The following is a 24,322-nucleotide window of genomic DNA, read 5'->3' as shown; positions in this document are numbered from 1 at the left end:
CACAGTTATTTTATCTCTTTAATTGTTATAGGGGCAGTTTCCAAGACAGGGCTCAAAGAAATAGTTCAACAAAAAAAATTACATATTATCGTCATTTGTTCACCCTCCAGTTGTAGCAAAGCTGTATACATTTCTTTGTTGTGGTAAACATTCGTAACAAAGGGTGTTTTGGGTCACCATTGATTCCCATAGTAGTCTTTTGTCCTGGAGTCAATAGTGACCCACAACAGCTAAATTAAAGTTCTGATTTAATCTAATACCTTTCCTTTTTGCATCAGGATTATTTATATAATTAAAAGACCCAATAGAAACTCATGAATATAATATGAATTCACAGTATTTATTGTAAACTGTACAGTAGCTTTTTTAAATTAGACCTACTTGAAGTTACTTAAGCTATTTTATAAAGCTACTCTTTTATATAAAAGTTAAAACTGTGACAATACAATACTCAAAATGATCTTTTACTTTGAATACACTGCTGTCCACATTTTTGTTTGTGTTAGTTTCTCAAAATGTGTGCTGCAATTCCCTGATGTTCCCCTAGATGGCGCCAATAGGCCAAAGTTTGGTACATTTCATGACAGAATACATCATACATGAGGAGCACTATAGGAGGCACACAAAGGGTCTCATGAGGAAAATGTTTGTAATCCGCTGGTTTAAGGGACATCAAATATTATTAGTCTGTGTGAATCTCAATTATTCTCCCTGGCTGTATGAGGTCATGAGTCAACACGTCAGCCAATGTTTGTGTAAATGTGTCCATGTGCATTTGTGTTTGGTGATCACCTCTTCCCTTTGAATCCAGATGTGTTTAACAGATTTGATCAATAGTTGTAGTTGTGGAGACATTTTAAAAGTTTTTTGTTTGTATAAGGATTTTGTATTTTAAACTAGAAGTGTGTGTTTTGGTATCTCAAATATCCTACAGAGTAAAAACTTACATTCGTCTTAATAAGTTATAATAATAGTTTTTAAAGAAATTAATGTTTTTAATAAAAAAAAAAATGCCAAAAAAATGAGAAAGAAATCATCATTACATAACAAACAACAGTAGATGGCAACTGTGCACCACAATATTAACGTAACAAAATATATAACAAAAATTGGGAGCAACTATTCATCATTACCTTTCACTAAATAATAATTTAATTATATCCTCTATGTGCATTCACTCAAAATAACTAATGTAAGTACCAAGCCTGATCATTCTGTTGAAAATGTTACATTAAGTGTGTTACCCGTCTGCTGTTTTTGGAAAAACGTGTTCAATCATTGTTCCGTTAACCTGTTTATAATCATGTCACCTGAAATCCATGTTTTCTCACATTACGCTTTGATGCAAGATCCACCTACTGTTTATCTCCATACATGGTTTGCATATTTATATTTCATATATAGACCTACCTATACAACGTATATGTAGACAAACTGTATTTCTGTGAAGAGTATAACATCTCACTTTGTTACTTTTGTGTTAAGAGAGAGATCTGCTTGGGAACAAGTTGCTTCTCAGATGTAGTAAAGGACAGAATGCTATTCAGCATCTACTTGCACAACAGACAAACGTTTCACAAGAGTTTGGTGGAGAGACTAGGTTTGAGCTCAGAGCTAAAGCCATCCACAATACAGAACTGAATGAAATGAGGTCAGTTCAATTAGGGGAGGAGTGGAATGAGGAGTAGCGACATCCAAATCGATGCAGAAGGAAGGTAGATGGCTGACTGTTTATAAATGCCTGAAACAATCGGGCACGTTCCTTCATGATCATTTCAGAATCTAAAATGACCTCCCCCATGTCAGGGCCTGTGAATTTACTACCGTAAACTGAGTTTCTCCAGTCGGCAGTGTGGATCTTCCAGTAGATCATAGAGCAGCTTCGTTCCTTCATCTCCTTCATGATTGTAGTTCAGATCAAGTTCTCTTATGTGTGAGGGGTTTGACTTCACAGCTGAAGCCAGATAAGAACAGCCTTCCTCCTCTGTCATCTTACTGTAAGAAAATCTACAAACACACACGTGAACAGTGAAGGTGAGTTGATCTGATGACCTAAACATCTTATAGCGCCCTAAATTGTAACACTGCCGGTCATTCCCCAGCTTGCAGAATGTAGTTTCAAGAAGATTTAATAGCCATAAAAATGACAATAATATATCATTTGTGTTTATTGCTGTAAATTACATCACAACCCAACCTTCAAGATATAGTATTTAAAATGTATTTATTTTATATATACCTGATTAACGCTGAAATTTGATTTATTTATACTGTAATGAAAAGCAATTTTACAGATTTTTTCTATTATTTTCTTTAAAGATTTTCTATTTAAAAAGTAAAAAGGGAATTTTACTGTTCATCCCACTATGATTGAGGAGGAGATGATCCGACTGTATGGAATACAGAACAGCATCACATACGATAACTGCAGAACAATGTAAATAAATATCTAAATATATTTCCCTTAATACTGTGCTTAATCATCAAATATCAAAGTCTGGAAATACAGCCATTAACCTCTCGCACAATCGTTTCTCTTTATGTCCTCATTATCAGTCCTAATTATGTTCATAACAAAATGGGAATTAAGAAACATTTGTCTTTTACAATTATTTGTTCAAATTTGATCTCAGGTGAAGGATACTACTAATGAATGATGTAATTTGAATGAGGTGTTAATGATCAGTCTAAATGCTGTAACCATATAGGCCTAAGGCATTAGAGACCTTCTTTGGCTTTAATATAATTCTAATAATTATTGCTATTAATAATGATAACAATTATTAATTTGTAAACCTCAGTGAATCTCATGTGTGGCCATTTGTGATTTCGTTATGGAGGTAAAGGATGGGAAAAACCCCAGAGGGTTTTTGGCAGTTTTAGATCATTTTTTTGTTATTTTTTTACGCCATCTGATAGCAGTTGGACTATTATTATTAACACTATTATTAACATGGTTTACGTCAATTATGGTCCGTGACGTCAGGCTTAACTAGCGTATTGGATGCCAGGCTTATTAAAACCTGTTGCCTGGGGCATGTTCAAGATCAAACCGGTGCGCAACGTTTTGACACGTTCTCGACACGTTTCCTGGAACCGGTTTGCTACGGTGTGCAACAGGGTTTGAGATACGTTTTCTCTTGTTTGGTGAGCGTGTCAAGAACGTTAGCCCAATCAACACCAACGTGTATATCACCCACGCGGTATTAAAGAGACCGCTCACACAATTGGTCCATGAAAAGTCGTTCAAATGTGTCTGCTTCAGCTCCGTATACACAACAATTGAAGATATAAGAAGAGATATATTTTGCAGTATTCAACACGCATTTATACTAATTTCATCAGACTCCGAAAATTCTTCAAAAAGAACACCAAGAATGCTCATCTCAGCTGCCATAGTTCAACTCTTGCGTCATCACAACAAGGCGTTCACGTTTACGTTCAAAAAACATTTTGCAACGTTTTGTCGGGGCTGAATGCAGCCCTGGCACTGTTCCGTATATGGAACGCTTACATTTATTTCAATATTTGGCATTTGAATTCTTATATAATTATGACAAACTATATCTTGTTTGAAAGTCCCTATAATACATATACAGTAATCTATTTATAAGAGTGCGCTTCAAAAAAATTCCGCCATCGGAACGCTTACATTTACTTGTGTAAACTAATTTTTACTAAAACTTTACTAAACTAAAAAAATTTGAAAAAGCAAATTCTAAATGTCTGTTTGGTTTCCAATGTCAGATCAATTGCAAATGTACCCCTATTGGATTATTGTGGTACTGCAGCTAAAACACCCATAGAAGACATTTGGTCCATCAAGCTCAAACTTCATTAAAAAACTGGTGGTACTTGGGACTTTGACCTTTTGACGTTTTTAGGCTGAAACACATACATATTTTATGTTTTTTAAAATAAAATCTAAACATAATATTTAAAGTTTGTTATAGCAATAAACATAAATTACTATAACTTGTACATTTAATGTTTTTCATTATGTTGTGAACGGTCCTGTCTAATTTTTCATTGTCCCTTCATGTAAAGAATAAAAAAATTGAAAAAGAAGATTCTAAATGTCCGTTATGGTTTCCAATGCCAGATCAAAAGCAAACATGCCCCTATTGGACTATTGTGCTACTGCAGCTAAAACCTTCACAGAAGACACATCATTTGGTTCAACAGCTCAAACTTCATAAAAAATAGGGTGGTGCTTGGGACTATGAAATTTTTACATTTTTTGGCCGAGATATATATTTTGTATGTTTTTTTCAATAAAATCTAACCATAAAATTTTTATAATTTGTTATAGCAATCCCCCCCTCAAAAAAAATGTAGGTCTGTACTCCAAACTTCATAACTTCTTGAGTTATAACCATTTTAGTTCCAACATTGCGTTTTCATCTGTAGGCTAAAGTAGGGCGGTGCCAGATAACAGGTTTTATTATACAAATCAGCATTCATGAGGTGCTTTGGATTGACTATTTATGGGTAAAAATGGGCGTATACACACTTGAAGGTGATCTGCGATTAATCATGCGATATTGCTTTCATGAATGCGTACGCACGGTTTTATAAGTCAGAATATTTTTTGCCATACGTTTTTTGGGGCGCACGTACACTTATGGTAAGGACCCTACGCAGTTTTATAAATGAGACCCCTGATGATTCTTGTATCATTCATTTCAGAAAATACTTTTTTGCTATTAGAAATAATAATATTTTAGCGTACAAGCAAAAATCAGGACAGTGTGGTGCAAGGCAAGAAACTTGTGCCTTTAGCTGCGTTCTTCTGTCTCTACGACTATTTTTCAAAATAATCATCCAAATTACCAGAAACGGCTGGCCTTGCTAAGACTGAAATTGCTGCAAGTAAGTGTTGCGAACACTTTTTAAATATTTTATATTACTAATAAAATGTTACAAATCATTGTCCGTACTCAGTCATGTTCTTTACTCTGTGTAGGATTATTTTATGTAGAAAATCAGACAAAATCGACTTTCGCTGGGTTTTCACAGGCATTTTACTGCTATAGTTTGTGTTTGCTTTTTTGTGCGACATTTCTTTATGCAAACCTGTAACACAAGTTTTTACTCAAAACTGTTGTTTTACCCTTGACACATGGATACGTTAATTACCTCAGTATCTCTAGTTTACAGTTTGGGCTCTTCAGTCCATCAGAGATCATCTTCACTCCTGAATACTGTAGTTTACTGTGAATCATGTCCAGTTCTCTCAGAGGAGAGTTTGATGATTGTAGAGCTGATGATACACTTTCACAACACTCATCAGTGAGTTTACACTCTAACAATCTAAACAGAGAACAGAAGCAGTCACGTGAATATCTTAATTTTGACAAAAATATAAGGGAAGAAATGTATAATTCCAAGGCGACAAAATGTAGATTGAATTTCTAACATAAATCGATCAGTAACTACCTCAGTGTCTCCAGTTTACAGTTTGGACTCTTCAATCCATCAAAGATCATCTTCACTCCTGAATCCTGTAGATCATTGTAACTCATGTCCAGTTCTATCAGAGAAGAGTTTGATGATTGTAGAGCTGATGATAAACTTTCACAACACTCACCAGTGAGTTTACAGTGTACCAATCTAAACAGAGAACAGAAGCAGTCACGTGAATATCTCAATTTTGAAAAAATCTTAATTACTAATTAGTTACATGTATATAGTGCTTTTTTGGGCACTCAAAGCGCTTTTACATTGAAGGGGTGGATCTCCTCAACCACAACCAAGGTGCAGCATCCAACTAATATTGCACCAGAACACCCACCACACATCAGTTTATTGTTGGAGAAGAGACAGAATTACCAAGACAATTGGTATATATGGGGATGATTAGGAGGCCATGATATATAGAGGCGAATGGGTGAATTTGGCCAGGATGCCAGGGTTGCAACCCTACTCTTATTCAAAGGACATCCTGGGATTTTTTATGAACACAAAGAGTCAAGACCTCAGTTTAACATCACTTTTGACAGTGTCCCCGTCACTATACTGGGGCATTAGAACCCACACAGACCACCCCTTGTCGCCTCACTAACACCTCTTGCAGCAGCAACGTAGCTTCCCGGCTGGGCTCCCATCCAGGTACTGACGAGGCTCAACCCTGCTTGCTCCAATGGGTAACTAGTCTTGGGCTACAGGGTGATGTGGCTGCGCCTAATTGGTTTGGATACATTTGTTGCCTAATTCCAAGGCGACAAAATGTGGTTTATATTTCTGACATTCATAGATCAGATAAATACCTCAATATCTCAAGTTTACAGTTTGGGCTCTTCAGTCCATCACAGATCATCTTCATTCCTGAATCGTGTAGATCATTGTTTCTCATGTCCAGTTCTCTCAGATGAGAGTTTGATGATTGTAGAGCAGATGATACACTTTCACACCACTCAGCAGTGAGTTTACAGTCTGTTAACCTAAACAGAGAACAGAAGCAGAGAGTCAGTGTGAGGACAATATTCTCTTTTTGACTTTGGTTCACATTTTTAGTTGTTTGTGATTTGTCTGATGCTAGGACCGACCAGTGTGCTGCAGAGTTTACATGCGAGCCTAAATAATAATTGTTTTTCTCCTGGTCTTCTTTTATTGGAGCTAACAACACGTGCAAAATATCCACATTCTCAAAAGAGAATTAGAATTCTTGTCAAATTAAATTGTTGTACCGATCTAATATAAACATCACCAAAATTGCTGTTATTGGCAAACTTTGTAGGAAATGCCTTCACAAAACTTGTTTGTAACATTCTAACTCCCGTACAGTACATTTCCAATTAAAATCCATTTTCTTGGTTGAAACCAGTAATCCATATTTCACAAAATATAATGTTATATTTTATTAAGACCATATTAATAGTGTAATATCAAGAGAGCATGTCAATTTCAAACTTGCAAATGTTGGCTACAAGAAATGCTTAAAAAGAGTTGTACATTAGCATAGTTCAACATAAAATAGAGATTTACATATTTACTAGTGTCCTAGTGTGATTAGAAGAAAAGAGTGTGTGCCTGTCTGCTGGCCTCAAAATGGGCCAGCGCCCACACAACCCCAATTCACATACTGTCCCACAATGTGCCCTATACAGTACGTATGTCAAATGAGTATAGTTGTGTCCCAAATGACATACTATACACTGTGCACTTAAAATTGAAATTTAAACCGCATAATTCAACCTTATGGTGTATGAATTTGTCCCACATGGAATACTAAACGGTTTTATATTAACCGGAAGAATAAAAGCTTTCCCAGACGAGGGCAAATGACATCAATTGCACAACCCAATGCGTGTCATTATGCCTCCCATATGCCTGGCTCAGGATACTCGGACTGATTTTACCCCGAACTCCCCCTCACGAGAATCTTTGGGAAAATAATATCAATTGCCTCGATCGCGCCCGATGTTCGGTCCAGATTATTGAGAAATATGAGGCATAATCTTACAACACCCGATTTGCTCCGAAAAATATTCAAATCATATCGAACATGTTTGAAGTTTAGAATCTTAAATCAGGGTGACGATGTTGGTACTTTCACAACAACCAATGAGAGACAAGACTGCAACATGACGGAGCTTAAAAATGTAAACCGCAACAGCTGCTGCAATGCGTTTCCGGAAAATCCGGTGAGATGGTGGTCTAGTGGGTTAAACCACTGAACTGGTAAATCAAAAGGTTGCTGGTTCGATCCCAGCAGCCACCACCAGTGTGTCCTTGAGCAAGACACTTTACTCCATGTTGCTCCAGGGGGATTGTCCCTGTGATAAGTGCACTGTAAGCCGCTTTGGATAAAAGCGTCTGCTAAATGTAAATGTTGGATAGCGGAGATGCACAGCACAGAAATGTGGTAACTGAACAAAGGTATAGAACCTCTATAATGCGTCCTTCCAGTTGTTGCTTCGCAATGTTCATTGTGTTCGGTATTTTACAGTGAACACAAGCTGCTGCTTCCACACACAACTTTATTTACATCGGCTTTCTCTTGAGATCACATGATGCACATGCCCTCTGGTACAATCTTAAAACTGGATATGAGGCGTCGCTTCACCAGGGGCATGTTCAAACTCAAACCAGTGCGTAACGTTTTACTACGGTTTCCGGGTTGAACAACATGTTTACAGGAAACGGTTTGCAACGGTGTGCAACAGGGTTTGTGATCCATTTGTTTGGTGGGTGTGTCAAGAATGTCAGCCAATCAGCAGCAACATGTTTATAACCCACGCGGTATTAAAGAGACACCTCACACAATGAGTCTATGTAAAGTGGTTCAATTGTGTCTGCTGCAGCTCAGTATATACAACAATTGAAGATATTACAAGAGATGCCTTTTGCAGTCGCGCCACCGTTTCCGTTTAGAAAACATTTTGTCGGGGCTGAAAAAAAGCACAGCTCTCATACTGAGGGGGTGGAACTTTTCTGATTCATGAGCCTTTTTAATCGGAAGAAAACTTTGATGAGAGGATGACGAGTAGTGTGATGTCTTGGAATTTCTAGATTTTTTTTGAGTGCACGAGCCAGACAAACTGTTTTTTAACAGTTATATCTTCTAAATGGGAATTTTGTCAGCTTATTGACGTCCTTAAGGCTAAGTTATTTTTTACTAAAAGCAAAAAACTTTCATTTGGATTTCATCGGGGCTTTACGGCTCAGGTATACTTTGTTCAATTTTTAAAAACTCAAAAAGCAAAGTCCACCAGATGAAGACAAAACTCAGCAAACCTATACAGAGCAGCGCAGAGAATAGCGTTATTCACAGTCTAGGGCACACGTGACTAGTTGGCAAATCATATACAGTAACAGCTGTGACATCAATAGATTTGTTGACTTTATGCTCCAATGTGCAGACTGAGGGACACCTGCCCTAATATTAACACACACAAATAATATGTGTCTACATGTACATTCATTTTAAATTCAAAACAAAGACATTTTTGTATAACACACAAATCACTCTTGATCCCCGACATACTTGAGTTTCTGCAGTCTGCAGTGTGAATCTTTCAGTAGATCAGAGAGCAGCTTCACTCCTAATAATCCTGGACTATTGTAGCTCAGATCCAGCTCTCTTATGTGTGAGGGGTTTGACCTCAGAGCTGAAAGTAGATCAGAAATTCCTTGCTCTTTCAACTCACAGCGATATAATCTATAAACACAAATATAAACAGCAGGTTTAACAAAAATGAAAGTTCACAGCAAAAAAAGTAAACATTTCCTCACCGTCTTGTCATTTCAAACCTGCTACCAAAAAATCTTCTTTTGTGTTGTGCGGAAGAAAGTCATAGAGGTTTGAAATGACAAGAGAGTGAGGAAATGAAACCAACTCTTCATTGAATTTTAAGTTTAATCAGACGAATCAAAGTTTAGGGATGCACCGATATGTACGTTTTGGCAGATTATCATAACTGATAATTCTTTAACAATGGAAGCAGATAATTGATATATCGGCCAATATGCAGTATCTAAATATACCTAGTTCTATTAAGCGAATCTAAAACATTTTCTGAGAATGAAACAAAAGGCAAAAAATGGATGAGTGCTTTTATTTGAAAACATTCACTGCAGAAAACAAGGTAACCATTATTATCTTTTCCCCTGAAAATCATGTATCAAGCCTAACACTGGTCAAAGATTCTTTCAATTTTTCTTTGTATAATATTTATTTAATAAACAAATTATAGATGCTCTTCCAAGAGCAACCCAGAAAAGTGTTCTCAATAGTCCAGCTGGTCTCACGACAAAACGCATTCAGACAGCAATCAGCTTTAAACAATATGCTTTTGTTCACTTACACATTTATTAATATCAACATGATGTACCTACATCAACAATGTTTTGTTAAAAGCAGTAAGTGAATGACCATGACAGAAATACAGTAGGGAAGTATAAGGGAAGAAATGTATAATTCCAAGGCGACAAAATGTAGATTGAATTTCTAACATAAATCGATCAGTAAATACCTCAGTGTCTCCAGTTTACAGTTTGGGCTCTTCAGTCCATCACAGATCAGCTTCATTCCTGAATCCTGTAGATTATTGTGACTCATGTCCAGTTCTCTCAGAGAAGAGTTTGATGATTGTAGAGCTGATGATACACTTTCACAACACTCAGCCGTGATATTACAGTATGACAATCTAAACAGAGAACAGAAGCAGAGTGTCTGTATGAGAACAATATTCTCTTTTTGTTTAGGGGATTTACAGTAGAATCAGAATCGTCAAGTCTTGCCTACGGTTGACCGAAAGCCGAATCGCTTGCATGTGTGTGTAGACAACACGTCAACACCAGGTGGTCAACAAGGGTACAGCACAAAGTACATCGCAACATTGATGCACCAAAAAACATTCAAACATCAATTTACAGAATTAAAGATTTACAGTCTTTCTTTATCCTCATGACTCGCGCACTGGCTTTCAATCCAGAGAATGACAAGATCCGAAATTCAGCGCCTTGCTTGCTATAGGCCTATGCGGTGACTTTGGTTGTAGGCTTTTAATTTATTATTATTTTAGGATCATGCTAGTATCAAGTTTAACAAACTACGTGCATTGCAGACAAAGTTTTACTTCTTGAAGTGTAACAATATTATCAATATCGTGCTGTTGCAATAGCAAAATTGTCTCAATATTATCGTTGTCACATAACTGTATGGAACAATAGGTTTTCTGGGCCTAACATAGAGAATGTTAGAAGAAAATAGTAGACGTTACCTGTAGCAAGGTCCATCTTGTGCAATTATTTTATTTCCTTAAAGGGATTGTTAGGCCATTTGACCCATCTCAAACTATACCTCATACCACTAAGACACAGCTATGATTAGAGGATAAAGTAAAGAGGATGCTTATGGCACGTTTCCAAGTCATCGTTTTTCATTTTAAATGTACAGTGAGATTCTGATATTGTCACATCCCTAGTTATTTCATATTTATATGCACAAGTATTCAGTTAGTGACAAATGTTTGGAAACAGTGTTTTGAGCGATTCATTTGTCACCTGCGTCCATCGTCAACAAAGTTTTTTAATATGAACATTTCTCATCAAATAACCCAGAACAGATCATTTCTAATCTACATAAATTTTAAAGCTTCATACAATTTAACAATTGCTTCATTTGTATCCATTTCTATTTCTCGTATGCAATTTTAGGAGAAACGTCTGAGACAAAATACAACTTTAACTCCATCAAATCTCCTGATCATTGAAAAATAACTAATCGGTGAAATTCTATTCTGAGAATAGAAAAAGCTGGAAGCCATAACTTTTGCCTCCATCTCTTTTTGAAATATAAAATTGCAGATTACTTGTGTAGATTTTTTCTTCATGCTTAATGGGTTGATGTGTTGACCCAATGAAAATACAGACGTTTCTAAATAAATCACATAACACATGTTTTTTAACCTGGTCAGAAGAAAACACATCTCAGTGTCAGTCTTCAGTCCTTTTGGTCTTATCGCCACCTCTCAAAATCTCTGCTCATATTAACTTGTTGACGACTTGTTTTATGGTTTTAACTAGAAGTGATTCCTCATATGTAATCAAAATAAGAACTTTATAAATCAATATGAATGCATGACATTACACAGATGATGTTTGTTTGTTTCATTCATTCTTACGCCATTCCAGCATCTCAGGCTCTTCATGGCGACACAGATCATCAAAAGTTTCCAGATTCAAAGCAGTTAACTTTAAATTCTTAGAAACTGTTTTAAGAGACTATTTACCTTCATCATTATGACCTCTTTTTTATTACAGTTGGAGATGTGCATTACATTTTTACACACAGATCAATGAAATACCTCAGTGTCTTCAGTTTACAGTTTGGGCTCTTCAGTCCATCACAGATCATCTTCACTCCTGTATCCTGTAGATCATTGTGACTCATGTCCAGTTCTCTCAGAGGAGAGTTTGATGATTGTAGAGCTGATGATACACTTTCACAGGACTCAGCAGTGAGTTTACAGTTTCTCAATCTAAACAGAGAACAGAAACAAAGATTTTTCATCAAATTTATCAAAAACAGATTATTTCAGTTAATCTTCATTAGTTTTAAACAGTTACTTCATACAATTCAACAATTGCTTTGTTTGTATCTGTTTCTAAATTTGTTGGTACCCTTACAGCTCATTGAAATAATGCTTCATTCCTCCTGAAAAGTGATTTAATTAAAAGCTAGTGTCATTATCTAGTGTCATGTGTTCTTGCATGCCTTTGTTATGTCATAGAATAAAGCTAAGAAGACGTGGAAAGAGATGAATTATTGCTAATTCTATACAAATATTCTGAAATGGCCTGGACACATTTGTTGGTACCCCTTAGAAAAGATAATCTATAATTGGATTATAGTAATATTTCAAACTCATGTTTTAATTAATATCAAACATGTATCAATCTTTTAATCAGTAATCCAGCCTATTTAAATGGAGAAAAGTAGTCACTGTGCTGTTTGGTATCATTGTGTGACCACACTGACCATGGACCAGAGAAAACAAAGGATAGTTGCCTGAGGAGCTCAGAAAGAAAATAATAGACAAGAATGGTAAAGGCTACAAGACCATCTCCAAGCAGCTCAATGTTCCTGTGACAACAGTTGAAAATATTATGAAGAAGTTTAAGGTCCATGGAATTGTAGCCAACCTTACTATGCGCGGCCGCAAGAAGAAAATCCACCCTAGATTGAAAAGAAGGATAGTGCGAATGGTAGAAAAAGCTGAACGGCAAGGAGAAGTTACATCAGTTTCTGATCGCACCATCCGTCGCTTTTTGAGCAAATGTGGGCTAAATGGAAGAAGACCCAGGAGGACTCCACTTTTGAAAGAAAAACATCCTTCTTGGAGACGACTCGTTCCACCCGAGTCACAAAAAAGATTTGTTCAAAATGAACGAATCGTTCACGAACGACCCATCACTAGTTCACGCCCTCTCGTTTCCTCTCGGGTACCAACAAATTTGAGCATGCTGTACAAAATAATTTGAACAAGTAATATGCCGGCTGATTATGATGTGACCTAATGAAAAAACAAACGTTTTAAATAAATCTTAAAAATAACTCCCTTGATCAGAAAAAAAACACATCTCAGTGTCAGTCTTCAGTCCTTTTGGTCTTATCGCCACCTCTCAAAATCCTGCTGATATTAACTTGTTTATTTCACAGACTCTGTCACTTCTTTTTGACAGCAGGATGTTGACAACTTGTTTCATGGTTTTAACTAGAAGTGATTCCTCATATGTAATCAAAAAAATAACTTAATGAATCAATATGAATGTATGACATTACACAGATGATCCGTTTGTTTGTTTCATTCATTCTTACGTCATTCCAGCATCTCAGGCTCTTCATGGTGACACAGATCATCAAAAGTTTCCAGATTCAACGCAGTTAACTTTAAATTCTTAGAAACTGATTTAAGAAACTATAAACCTTTATATTGTGACCTCTGATTTATTACAGTTAGAGATGTGCATTACATTTTTACACACAGATCAGTGAAATACCTCAATATCTCCAGTTTACAGTTTGGGCTCTTCAGTCCATCACAGATCATCTTCACTCCTGAATCCTGTAGTTTATTTTCACTCATGTCCAGTTCTCTCAGAGGAGAGTTTGATGATTGTAGAGCTGATGATACACTTTCACAACACACAGCAGTGAGATCATAGCCGTACAATCTAAACAGAGAACAGAAACAAAGTGTCTGTGTGAGGAAAATATTCTCCTTTGTGCATGGGTTTTTGTTGTCTGTTTTTCATTTGATTGTCAGAATTATCACATTTGTATTAGATTAGATCTCAATCTCACAAACTGAGTTCAGATCAAGTCTGCAATCACAAATCAACACAATTGAAGATTTTATATGAAAGATTTCTCATCAAAATATTTCAGCTAATCTACATTCAGATTAAACAGTACGTTCATACAATTCAACAATTGCTTTGATTGCTTGTGATATTGTCACGGAACAGGGTGTGTCAGAACCCAAACAGAGGCAGAAACCACGTAACATAAAAACTAACACCCTTGATGGGTGGAAAAACACGATAAGCAATAAACTTCAAACCAATAACCTCCCACAAGGGGGATAAAACAAACACGATGAATAAATCCAAAATAATGAGTCCTAAAAGAGAAAGTCCACAGCAAAATGTAATCCACAGAAATATGACAAGGGTGAGTACAATGCAAGTACAGAGAACACACGAAATGAATTAGCGACAATCCGACAAGAAACAGAGAAACAAAAGGGATACAAAAAGGGAACTACTAACGAGGGATAATTACAAAAGGGAGGTGATGGGCAGGTGACGGAGATAAAACACTAAATGAAACATAATGGGACAGGTGAGAGCGACGAAACATTTACGGAGAAACAAGGCGGCAGAGCTAAATGGAAAACAGGAGGACACGTGTCAAAATATCAAAACATACCACCAAGTGTCTCCACACTAAACAAAACATAAACACAAGACATGGTACTGTCACGACCCTCTCCACAAGACACGGAATCCCAGAACAGGAAGGACAGGATCCTGACAGATATTTCCTTTATGCTTAATGTGTTTTGCCATGGCTCGCGGATTAATCTGATCGTTTGGTTCGACTGTGATCGCTGCACTATGATCACACGCATGAACATGACATAAAGAAGTACGTCCTACAAGTTATAAAAAGTAATTCAACAAGTAATATACCGGCTGCTTTTGATGGGACCAAATGAAATAAAATAAAGTTTCAAATAAATCTGAAAAATGAATCTTCTGTTCAGAAGAAAACACATCTCAGTGTCAGTCTTCAGTCCTTTTGGACTCATCGTCACCTCTCAAAATCCTGCTGATATGAACTTGTTTATTTCACAGACTCACTTTTGTCTTTTTGACAGCAGGATGTTGACGGATCGTTTTATGGTTTTAACTGTAAGTGATTCCTCATATGTAATTAGAATTAGAACTTAATAAATCAATATGAATGCATGACATTACACAGATGATCCGTTTGTTTGTTTCATTCATTCTTACGTCATTCCAGCATCTCAGGCTCTTCATGGCGACACAGATCAACAAAAGTTTCCAGATTCAACGCAGTTAACTTTAAATTCTTAGAAACTGATTTAAGAACCTACAAAACCTTCATATTGTGACCTCTGTTTGATTACAGTTGGAGATGTGCATCACATTTTTACACACAGATCAGTGAAATACCTCAGTGTCTTCAGTTTACAGTTTGGGCTCTTCAGTCCATCACAGATCATCTTCACTCCTGAATCCTGAAGATTATTGTCATTCATGTCCAGTTCTCTCAGAGGAGAGTTTGATGATTGTAGAGCTGATGATACACTTTCACAACACTCAGCAGTGAGATCACAGCGGTACAATCTAAACAGAGAACAGAAAGAAAGTTCCTCTGTGAGGAAAATATTATGTTTTGGGCATGGGTTTTTGTAGACTATTTTCTTTTGATGGTCAGAATTGTGTTAGAGAAGATCTCAACGATCTCACGAACTGAGCTCAGATCAAGTCTGCAGTCACAAACAACACTATTGAAGATTTAAAAATGAAATCAAAAACTTCTCATCAAACAGATTATTTTAGCTAATCTGCATTCATTTTAAACACTACCCTCATATAATTCAACAATCTCTTTGTTTGTATCGGTTTCTATTTCTATTGCAGGTTACTTGTGTAGATATTTTCTTTATGCTGAATGTTTTATGACTGCTCCTCTGCACGGATGAATCTGATCATATGGTTTGACTGTGATCACTGCACCTTGATCACACGCATCAACATGACAGTTAGAAGTACGTCATAAAAGTTATAAAAAGTAATTTGAACATGTAATATACCTGCTACGTTTGATGTGACCCAATGAAAAAAAGAAAGCTACTGGTTGGAATGAATGAAACATCTTAATTATGAAAAATCCATAATGTGGTAAATAAAATGTTAATAAAAAACTCTCACATGGCTTTTCTGGAGCATCTCACAGCTGGGATTAGTCTCATGTAGTTTACAGGTGAGGTTTTGTACATCTCAATGTTGAACTCATCCATCACCTCCTCTGACATCATCAGTATGTAAGTCAACACTGAACACATTGAAGCTGAGAGTTCTCTTCCTGAATTTTTGCCTGAACTCCGGTATCTCTGGATTTCCTCATGTAATGATTTATCTTTTAGTTCAAGTAGGCAGTAATAAAGGTTGACTGAAGCTTCAGCTGAGATGTTATGGTTTTGTAATTTTTTTTTAGTTTGTTCTGTAACTTTTGTGATGCTCTCTGTGCTGTCCTTTATCTCCCTGAACAATCCATTCAACAGTTTCTGATTTGATTCCAGTGAAATGCCCAGAAGAAACCTCAAGAAAAGGTCTAAATGTCCTCTCTCACTCTGCATTGCTTTATCAACAGCATTGTTGAGTAATTCATGCAAAGTAACTTTTCTCAGGATTTTTTTGAAGCAGAACCAAAGTTCATGGTTGAAGAAAAATTTAAGCTCCTTCAGGTTCTTGTTGAGGTAACTGAGGAACACATGTAGCGCAGCGAGAAACTCTTGAACGCTCAGATGCACAAAGCAGAAAACCTTCATCTCATGCAGTCCAGCTTCTTTCTTAAAGATCTCGATGAGCATTCCTATGGATTCAGTGTTTTCACTCACATCAATACCGCATTTTTTCAGCTCTTTCTCATAGAACATTGTGTTTTCATTCTTCAGTTGTACAAAAGCTAGCTTAGCCAATTTTAAAACCATTGATTTATTTGAATCCAATAACTTTGTATAGTTTCTTTCAACTTTTGTATCATGTTTCCTGTTCTTCATGTTCATCTGTATTAGCAGGAAGTGGATGTACATTTCAGTGATTGTCGTGGGAATGTCCTCTGTGTTGTTTTCAATGAGAGTTTCCAGGAGAACAATAGCCGTGATCCAACAGAACACAGGAATGTAACACATGATGTAGAGACTTCGAGATGTCTTGATGTGTGAGATAATTCTGGAGGCCTGAGACTCATCTTTGATTCTCTTTCTGAAGTACTCTTCCTTCTGTTGGTCAGTGAATCCTCGCACCTCTGTGAACAAACCTACATACTCTGAAGGGATTTGATTGGCTGCCGCTGGTCGTGAGGTCACCCAGACAAGAGCTGATGGAAGCAGATGACATCTGACCAGATTTGTGAACAATTCATCCACAGTTGATTTTTCATCAACATCAGTCACCATTTCACTTTGAAAATTGAAAGGCAGTCGACTCTCATCAAGTCCATCAAAGATAAATGCAAGATTATACTTCTTATATAAATTTGTTTTTTCCAGTTTTTTCAGTTCAGGATAAAATGTACTCAGAAACTGATGTAGACTGATGGTTTTAGCTATAATCAAATTAATCGCCCGGAATGGAAGCAGGAACATGGCGTCTATATCCTGATTGGCTTTTCCTTCAGCCCAGTCCAGAATGAACTTGTGCACAGAGACGGTTTTTCCAATACCAGCGATGCCTTTGGTCAGAACAATCTTTCTCTTTGTTGTTTTTTGTCTCAATGAAGTGAAGATATCATTGCAGTGGATCGGTCTGTCCTGTTGTTTTTTCCTCTTTAAAGCTTCATCAATCTGTAGAATCTCATGCTCTTCATTCACTCCTTTAATATCACCCTCTGTGATGAAGAGCTCTGTGTAAACATCCTTGAGATAAGTTTCTTCTTCCTTTTTGACATCAAAAATATGCTCTGCCTTATGCTTCATGTTGGATTTGTGACTTTTCAAAAATTCTTGTAGCAATAAGTCATCTGTTTAAGCAACAGAGAAAAGATGTAAAATCAGTATTTACTTGTGTGGGTTTTTCACTGTATGATCTTTTTATTTAGTTTAATTATACCCAGTGTCAAAATGATTTGTGAGTTAGCTGTAAAGACGGCTGCTGCACCTTGTTTTTCTGTGTGTCTTCCAGCTGTCTCTGAGGATTCTTGTTGCTCTGTGAAGAGGAAAGGAGAATACAAAATGGGAAACATGTATATTATAACATAATGAGGAAGAGATGGTTGTGAAGCTTTAATTATTCAATTAATTTGGATCACAATGTTTAAGGCTACAACAAAAATTATATTTATATATATATGTGTGCATTTTAAAGTGTCTTAACATGCACGTGTCACAACATTTCTTCAAGCAAGTAGAGGTTTTGGCTAAAAAGCTTGATGGGAAACGACTTGCTTACGACACCGCTTAATGCTCATTGGCTAAGAATGTCCGTTGGTTTTAAAAAGTTCACAATTTATAGTAGTTTATATATTTTATTTAATGAAAACACCTAGGTATAATCGTTTACCATTAAGGGATGTTTTAAATAAGTAGCCTAATGAGGGCATGTGCTTTATTATATTTGTTTCGTTTTCATCATTTCTTGTTTAAATCCTATTTGTTTTGTCATTTTTACTTTTGTCAAAATTGTCATTTTTATGTAGGTGTAAATTTTCCACATTGTAATTTTCATACAACATTATTCCATTAAATATAAATAAGCCAATCCATCAAAACAAATGCTACATGCACACATATAATATTACACTATACAGCTAAACATTGTGTGTTGCTTGCTTCTTAGATCATGTAAGCTATCTCCATATGCCTTTTAGAGTCTGAAATGACTTTGAAAGTCAGAAGGACTGTACAAATTGACCACTTCTTCAGGAAGTGCCAGGCTTGCCTGCACTTTTTTGACTCCTCCCCTTACTGCATCCACCTGCTCTCGTCCTCATTTCAGGTGAGGCAAGGTCCATCTCAAACGAGCCTAAACAGTGATAGTGTACCGTGGAGGTTCATCTCGAACCGAAGGATCAGGTCAGAAAAATCTGTCTTTTGAACTTGATCAACAATCTATGTGAAGTGAAGAATTGGTGTAAATTACAGTAGAAGTTAAATAATTCATATCTGTAAGGATATTTTGGTTACCCTAATAAAATTCACTGGGTCTTACCTGGCCACCTCTAAAAAAAGTTCTGGCTACGCCCCTGCTTACTCGCTTTGGAAGAAAGTATCTACTATAAAAGTTATTCATAGTTGCACCGCTCGCGTCAGTAATTTAATTATCCTTAATTCCCACTAAAGAAAAGTTGTTTTGCGCCGAATACTCATCATGTATTACTTTATCATATTTAGTACTTAATTCATTACCATTATGTTCTTACCTTTAACCGGTCTGTTGGAGAGGCAGGCTGTATAGCTATTAGGAACAGCTACTACTGTTCTAAAATACCAACTGGTATGCTATATAGAATTTATTATATGAAAATGTACATTATGTGCATAATTTGTTTGGCCTTGGAGGGTCATATCACCTGAAAGCGGCCCACCCCCCAACTTTGCCCCTGGGGGCAAGGTCTGTTTGTTTATAAGCATTCTTCCATTTATGTTTCTCTGTGTTCATCAGAACAAAGAAATTTATACAGATTTGGAACAACTCGAAGGTGAGTAAATGGTGACTTAAATTAAAATTTTTGGTCGAAGTATCCCTTTAAAAATGTAAATTCTGCCAAGGTAGTGCATCACTCCTGTGTGTTCCCTGCCTGTTTTCCACGTTTTTCCCCATGGACTATCATTTTGCCACGCACTATCATCCCCATCACCTGTGTAGTCCTTGTTATCTGACTTCTCCACATTACCTGCAGGGTTTGAGATATAGTTGATGTTTACTGTTCCTGATATGTTGTTATTAGTGAGTACAGGAGCATTTAAAGTTGCACCTCCGTCAGCTTTCATCTCAACATTGAGTTCAGTGCGAGACGAAGAGCTGTCCATCTGGACTGGAGCATCTTGCACTGAAGCAGAGAGAAAATTGTATTTAATTCAAGGAGAATTATTTACCTGAGAATCTTCTTAATGTTCCTTTTACTTGTTTTCTTACTGAAATCCATCCTTCTGGTTTTCAATGAGACTTAAATCTTTTTAGATTGTGTTCTTAAAACTCACCCAGTGTTTCCTGAAGCTGAGGAGATGCCATCGTCCTTCACAAGATTTAAAACAGCTGCAAGTAAACATGAGGAAAACTGCAAATGAGGCTTAAATTAGAAAAATGAGTGATTCATTTATGATTTTTTGCAAATTGGCACAAAACATCTGGGATAAGTACAGGGGCGTCGCACCCTTGGTGTTTTAACACCCACACTTTTCCCAGTGAGAGGGTTCAACACCCGCACTTTTTCTGCAGTTTTGAACAAACAAGTCACAAAAAATGCTGTGCGCACCGCCACGCGAAATGAGGTCGCGCTCACACGAACCGAATTTTCGCTAATGACGCGATGTTCATGTTTTGTTGACATGTCGAGTGTTTTCTGTATTATATTTCGTTTTTTAGAGTAATGCTAATTGCTAATTGGGATATTGTTCAGGAGCTAGCTAAACTCTGTTAAAAAAGATTGCTGAACAGTTTGTCTCCTGTAAGGAGGGCAGAAAGAGCACTTTTGGTTCTTTTAAAGGAGCGGTAGTTGGTCATATGTTCATTGGTCAGTTTCTTGTTGTTGTTGGTAGCATATATATGTATATATATAAATAACTGTAAAATATATATGTATGTTTATATTTTGTTCTTAATATATGTTGTTTGTATCTGGAGTTTGTAACAAAAATAATTTTCCCCTGGGATTATTAAAGCATTTCTGATTCTGTTTCTTTAGCAAGTCTACTGTTGTGTATTTTCACAATAGAGTTTTGACTTATTTTCTGTGTGTTCTGAGTGTGTTTTTATACTTTTATAGTATCACTCATTTTAATGGAAAGCTTTTTATATCTTGTACCTTTTGTACCCTTATCTTATTGTATTTATCGTTTTTATTGTTAACAAACAAACCACATCCATCCCCCGCACTTTATAAAAGCTTGCTTCGCCCCTGGATACGTATATAACCTCTGTTGCCTGATTGAGGGAAACAGACGTTGTGTCGAGACAGACAGAATGGGTTTAAACTTGAGAACCTATCATCTCTGAAAGCACTTCTAAAAGTCCAATGAATTGGCGAATGGCATGGCATGCCAGTCTTCGCCCCGTGTATACATGTATGAGACGAAGATGGCGTTCCCACTCTTTCACCTTTTGGGCTGAGGAACCTGCATCTCCCGGTCGCTCCGGCAGACAGGAAAGCATTGTGACATGAAGGACACAATGTCTCGTTCCCTCCATCAGAGAACAGAGGTTACATCTGTAACCAACAGTGTTGTGCATGTTACTTCCAAACTGTAATAAATTACAGATTACTTGTCACTGTTATGAATTGAAATGAACTGTTGTTTATATTTGGTTCAGCTCTGCTTTATGGCATGCCTGTGGCCCAAATCTGGCAAACAGGAGCGGACCGCACAAGTGCCATTATTCCACGCCGTATGTGGGCCAGATGAGTAAAGTATGGGGAGTGAGGTGTGGGCCAGATTTGGGACGCAAATTTTTGCTATCTGGGACCCCAGGTGGAACATGCAATCGTGGTGCACCTGTGCCCGCAGACAGTGGCCAACTGGAGAGGTCGACCTAGACTCCCGTCCAAGGCATGTAGGACTTCGGCATCACTGGTGTCGAAGGCCTACATTGCTACGGGCTATGCTGCCACGCCATTGTCATCCTGCAGGTCCACCAGGCCAAGCCAATGAAGGAGCTCCACGAGGGTAAGACCGACCCAGGGTTAATGCAGGAACTCCACATTGCCACCGACCTCGCCCTGCGGGCGACCAAGGTGACCGTGCAGGTCCTGGGTCGGGCGATCCACACCCGTGGTCCAGGAGTGGCATCTCTGGCTTAACGTGGCGCAGATGAGTGACGCCGAGAAAGTTCGCTTTTTCGACCCACACATCACACAAAGTGGGCCGTTCGGCTACACTGTCGAGTACTTCTCCCAGCAATTCTCGATGGCGAAGTAGCATACGGAGGCGATCAGCCATATCCTACCCCATCGCACTCGGACACCTACAGGCCTCAGAGATCTCATGCTCCCAAGCAGCCCCAGCCAGGGCGGGGAAGCAGGCGGTTCTGCTGACTTAAATGACTGTAGTCTTCGCTGCACGACACACAATTGAGTGGAGAGTGCTGAAGGCTGCAAGATCGGCATGACGCAATGTCAAGTTGCACCTGGAAAACACAAAGGTGGAAAGGACACTCTTTTTTAGAAGAGGCCCTGAAAAGGGTCCGGCATGAGATGCAATGGGGCCGTACCGGCTCAACAGTGGTTGGCTGGAATGTTCCCCGATGGACTAGGTCTCCCTGGGCTGTCCAGTTGACGCTCTCCTCTGCGACACTCTACGTCCATGTGTGGTGGGAGTGGTGGAGGCTCGAAGCTGCTGGAAAGCAGACGCCGGCCGGAACCTCGACGACCTGAAGCCGGTTGGGTCGCGGTGAGGCAAAATGCCTCCATCTGCAGAAGGTTGCTGGTTCAATTCTCAGTGCCAGGAAATGACTGAAGTGGCCTTAAGCAAGGAACCTTACCCCTGTTTGCTCTGCAGTGTTAGCTGCCCACTGCACCCTACTTGTAAGTCGCTTTGGATAAAACAAATGAATAAATGTAAATGTAAATGTATCCACGCATGCTACTTCAGCATGTGATGCAGGTATTGTGCCCATTGGGTTCGAGGACAAGATGGCTGCATCCAAGATTACAGAGGCAAAAGATGTCTGCTGACACGTGCATGCTGTAAAAAAAATTCAGGCGAAATTTGCTCATTTAGAAACACAGGTCTGCTACCGAAACGCCAAGGGAGTCGCACACAAGAGGACAAGTCTGCTGCTCTGATTCATAGAAGTCCATTTTGAAGTCCCTAGAAGAGAAATATTTATAGCTCACCATTTATAGCATCGTCTGCCATCCCATGCCATTCGCCAAGTTCCTAGGCCTTTTATTGCGACCTCCCCACTGCCTTCCTTAGGTTTTTCTTTTCTTGCCAGTGCAGGGGCTTGATCAAATGATTAGCTTTACCTGAGTTATGGGTGTTGGAATACCTTTGTTTTTTTATAATCGGTATGGAGTAGTTCTCTTGGACAGACGTTTTTGCCCTCTTAGATATCTTTCTTTTCTTTTTCATTATGTGTTTTGTTTTCTTAAAGATGACGAGTTTATATTGTATTATATGTGAAAATATTTTTTATTTTGATTCCCCTAGATGATATGAATTATTTTTCCTTTTTGCTTTATATATTTTAATAAATGGTATTTAAAAAAATGATTTATGTTCTCTGACACCCTCTTTATGTTGCGGTTTGTGTATCGAGCTAATGCGCAACACTTTTAAAAGTGCAATCAGAGATGATAAAGTCTCAAGTTCAAACCCCATTCTGTCTGTCTTCACACATCGTCGAGACTATTGGGATTCCTCAATATTATGTAAAACTCTACTTAATTATCTACTTAAACAATCTACTTAAATATAGGTCAGTAACTTTGTATTTATATTTACCAAGCAGTAAAATGTAGGTATTTGTGGATCTTTCTCCTGTCATGTTGAACAGAGCTACTGAAATTCCTTTCACTTTGCTTTCAAATACCAAGACTGTGTTATCTCAGAAAACAACAGGAAGTCAACTGAAACTGTGTGATCGTTTCTTAACTGATTGTGCTGTCTAAACTGAAAACTGCTTGCACTGACATGTCTTAAAATACAGGAGTGCCATTGTTTTGTCTCGAATGCACAGCTGTTATGTTTGTTTGCTAGACATTTTTGCAAAACTCAGACGTTTTGAGTACAAGATGAATTTGTTTTATTTTCATTTGATAGTTCTCTGCCTCAAGACAGAGAGTTGAGTTAATATTTACATTTTTTCTTCTCTTAAGCAAAAAAATTGTTGAAATATAGCCCTGAAGGACAGTAATTTGATAGTTTTGATTTCAGTGTAACTTCAATGTGTGATTCGGCTCAACTAAAGCTGACACAATGTCGAGAACATCCACATTATGGCATCAAGCTTTACACACATCACATCCTGCACACACATCTTATCTGCATGAGACACAAAATACAGTGCCATGTCTGCTTATTTGCCTTGTCTGACTCGTGCTTACCTTTTTGGATTATTGCCTTGTCCTGAAGCCTGGTACAATTGCCTAGTCCTTGTCAAAGTCGTGTGAGTGTTTTAGTTAAGTTATCTTCTTCTCCCGTTTTTTGCCCCTCGTGGGAAGTCATTTGTTTCTTTTGATCTAATTTACCCCCCATCGTGGGTCCTTTATTCTGTCAATAGAGTTTAAGTTTAAGTGTTCCGCTGCCTGCATGTGGGTTCTCTTCCGTGGACATTGATGACAAGTTTTACTCAACAGCAAGTTACAGGAAGTGTTTTTGTACTTCCGCAGTGACCATGT

General features: G+C 37.7%; 1 protein-coding gene across 5 annotated transcripts; it reads right to left on the bottom strand.

Annotated features, from left to right (window-relative positions):
• LOC130412210 (NACHT, LRR and PYD domains-containing protein 12-like) lies at window positions 1-24,260 on the bottom strand. Of its 5 annotated transcripts, XM_056737417.1 has the most exons (15): window positions 22,192-22,471; window positions 21,928-22,107; window positions 19,965-20,019; window positions 19,658-19,813; window positions 17,923-17,970; window positions 15,973-17,785; window positions 15,211-15,384; window positions 13,510-13,683; window positions 11,814-11,987; window positions 9,978-10,151; window positions 8,990-9,163; window positions 6,270-6,443; window positions 5,440-5,613; window positions 5,140-5,313; window positions 1-2,007 (listed from the first exon to the last, which is right to left on the bottom strand). In XM_056737417.1, exons 3-15 carry the CDS (start codon window positions 19,993-19,995, stop codon window positions 1,821-1,823), a joined length of 3,627 nt encoding a protein of 1,208 aa, XP_056593395.1. In that variant the 5' UTR covers window positions 19,996-20,019; window positions 21,928-22,107; window positions 22,192-22,471; the 3' UTR covers window positions 1-1,820. The 5 variants fall into 5 exon arrangements, 4 of the variants coding, with proteins under 4 accessions (XP_056593395.1, XP_056593385.1, XP_056593377.1 ...); XM_056737407.1 differs by lacking the exons at window positions 21,928-22,107; window positions 22,192-22,471 and adding an exon at window positions 24,029-24,260 and having other exon boundaries at window positions 19,965-20,041; XM_056737399.1 differs by lacking the exons at window positions 21,928-22,107; window positions 22,192-22,471 and adding an exon at window positions 24,029-24,260.
• Between the last annotated feature and the right edge of the window lie 62 nt (window positions 24,261-24,322).

The sequence above is a fragment of the Triplophysa dalaica genome, chromosome 2 (genome assembly GCF_015846415.1).
Source record: "Triplophysa dalaica isolate WHDGS20190420 chromosome 2, ASM1584641v1, whole genome shotgun sequence".
Taxonomy (NCBI): Eukaryota; Metazoa; Chordata; class Actinopteri; order Cypriniformes; family Nemacheilidae; genus Triplophysa; species Triplophysa dalaica.
The sequence above is the reverse complement of the archived record's forward strand: the minus strand, read 5'-3'. Positions and strand labels throughout refer to the sequence as shown.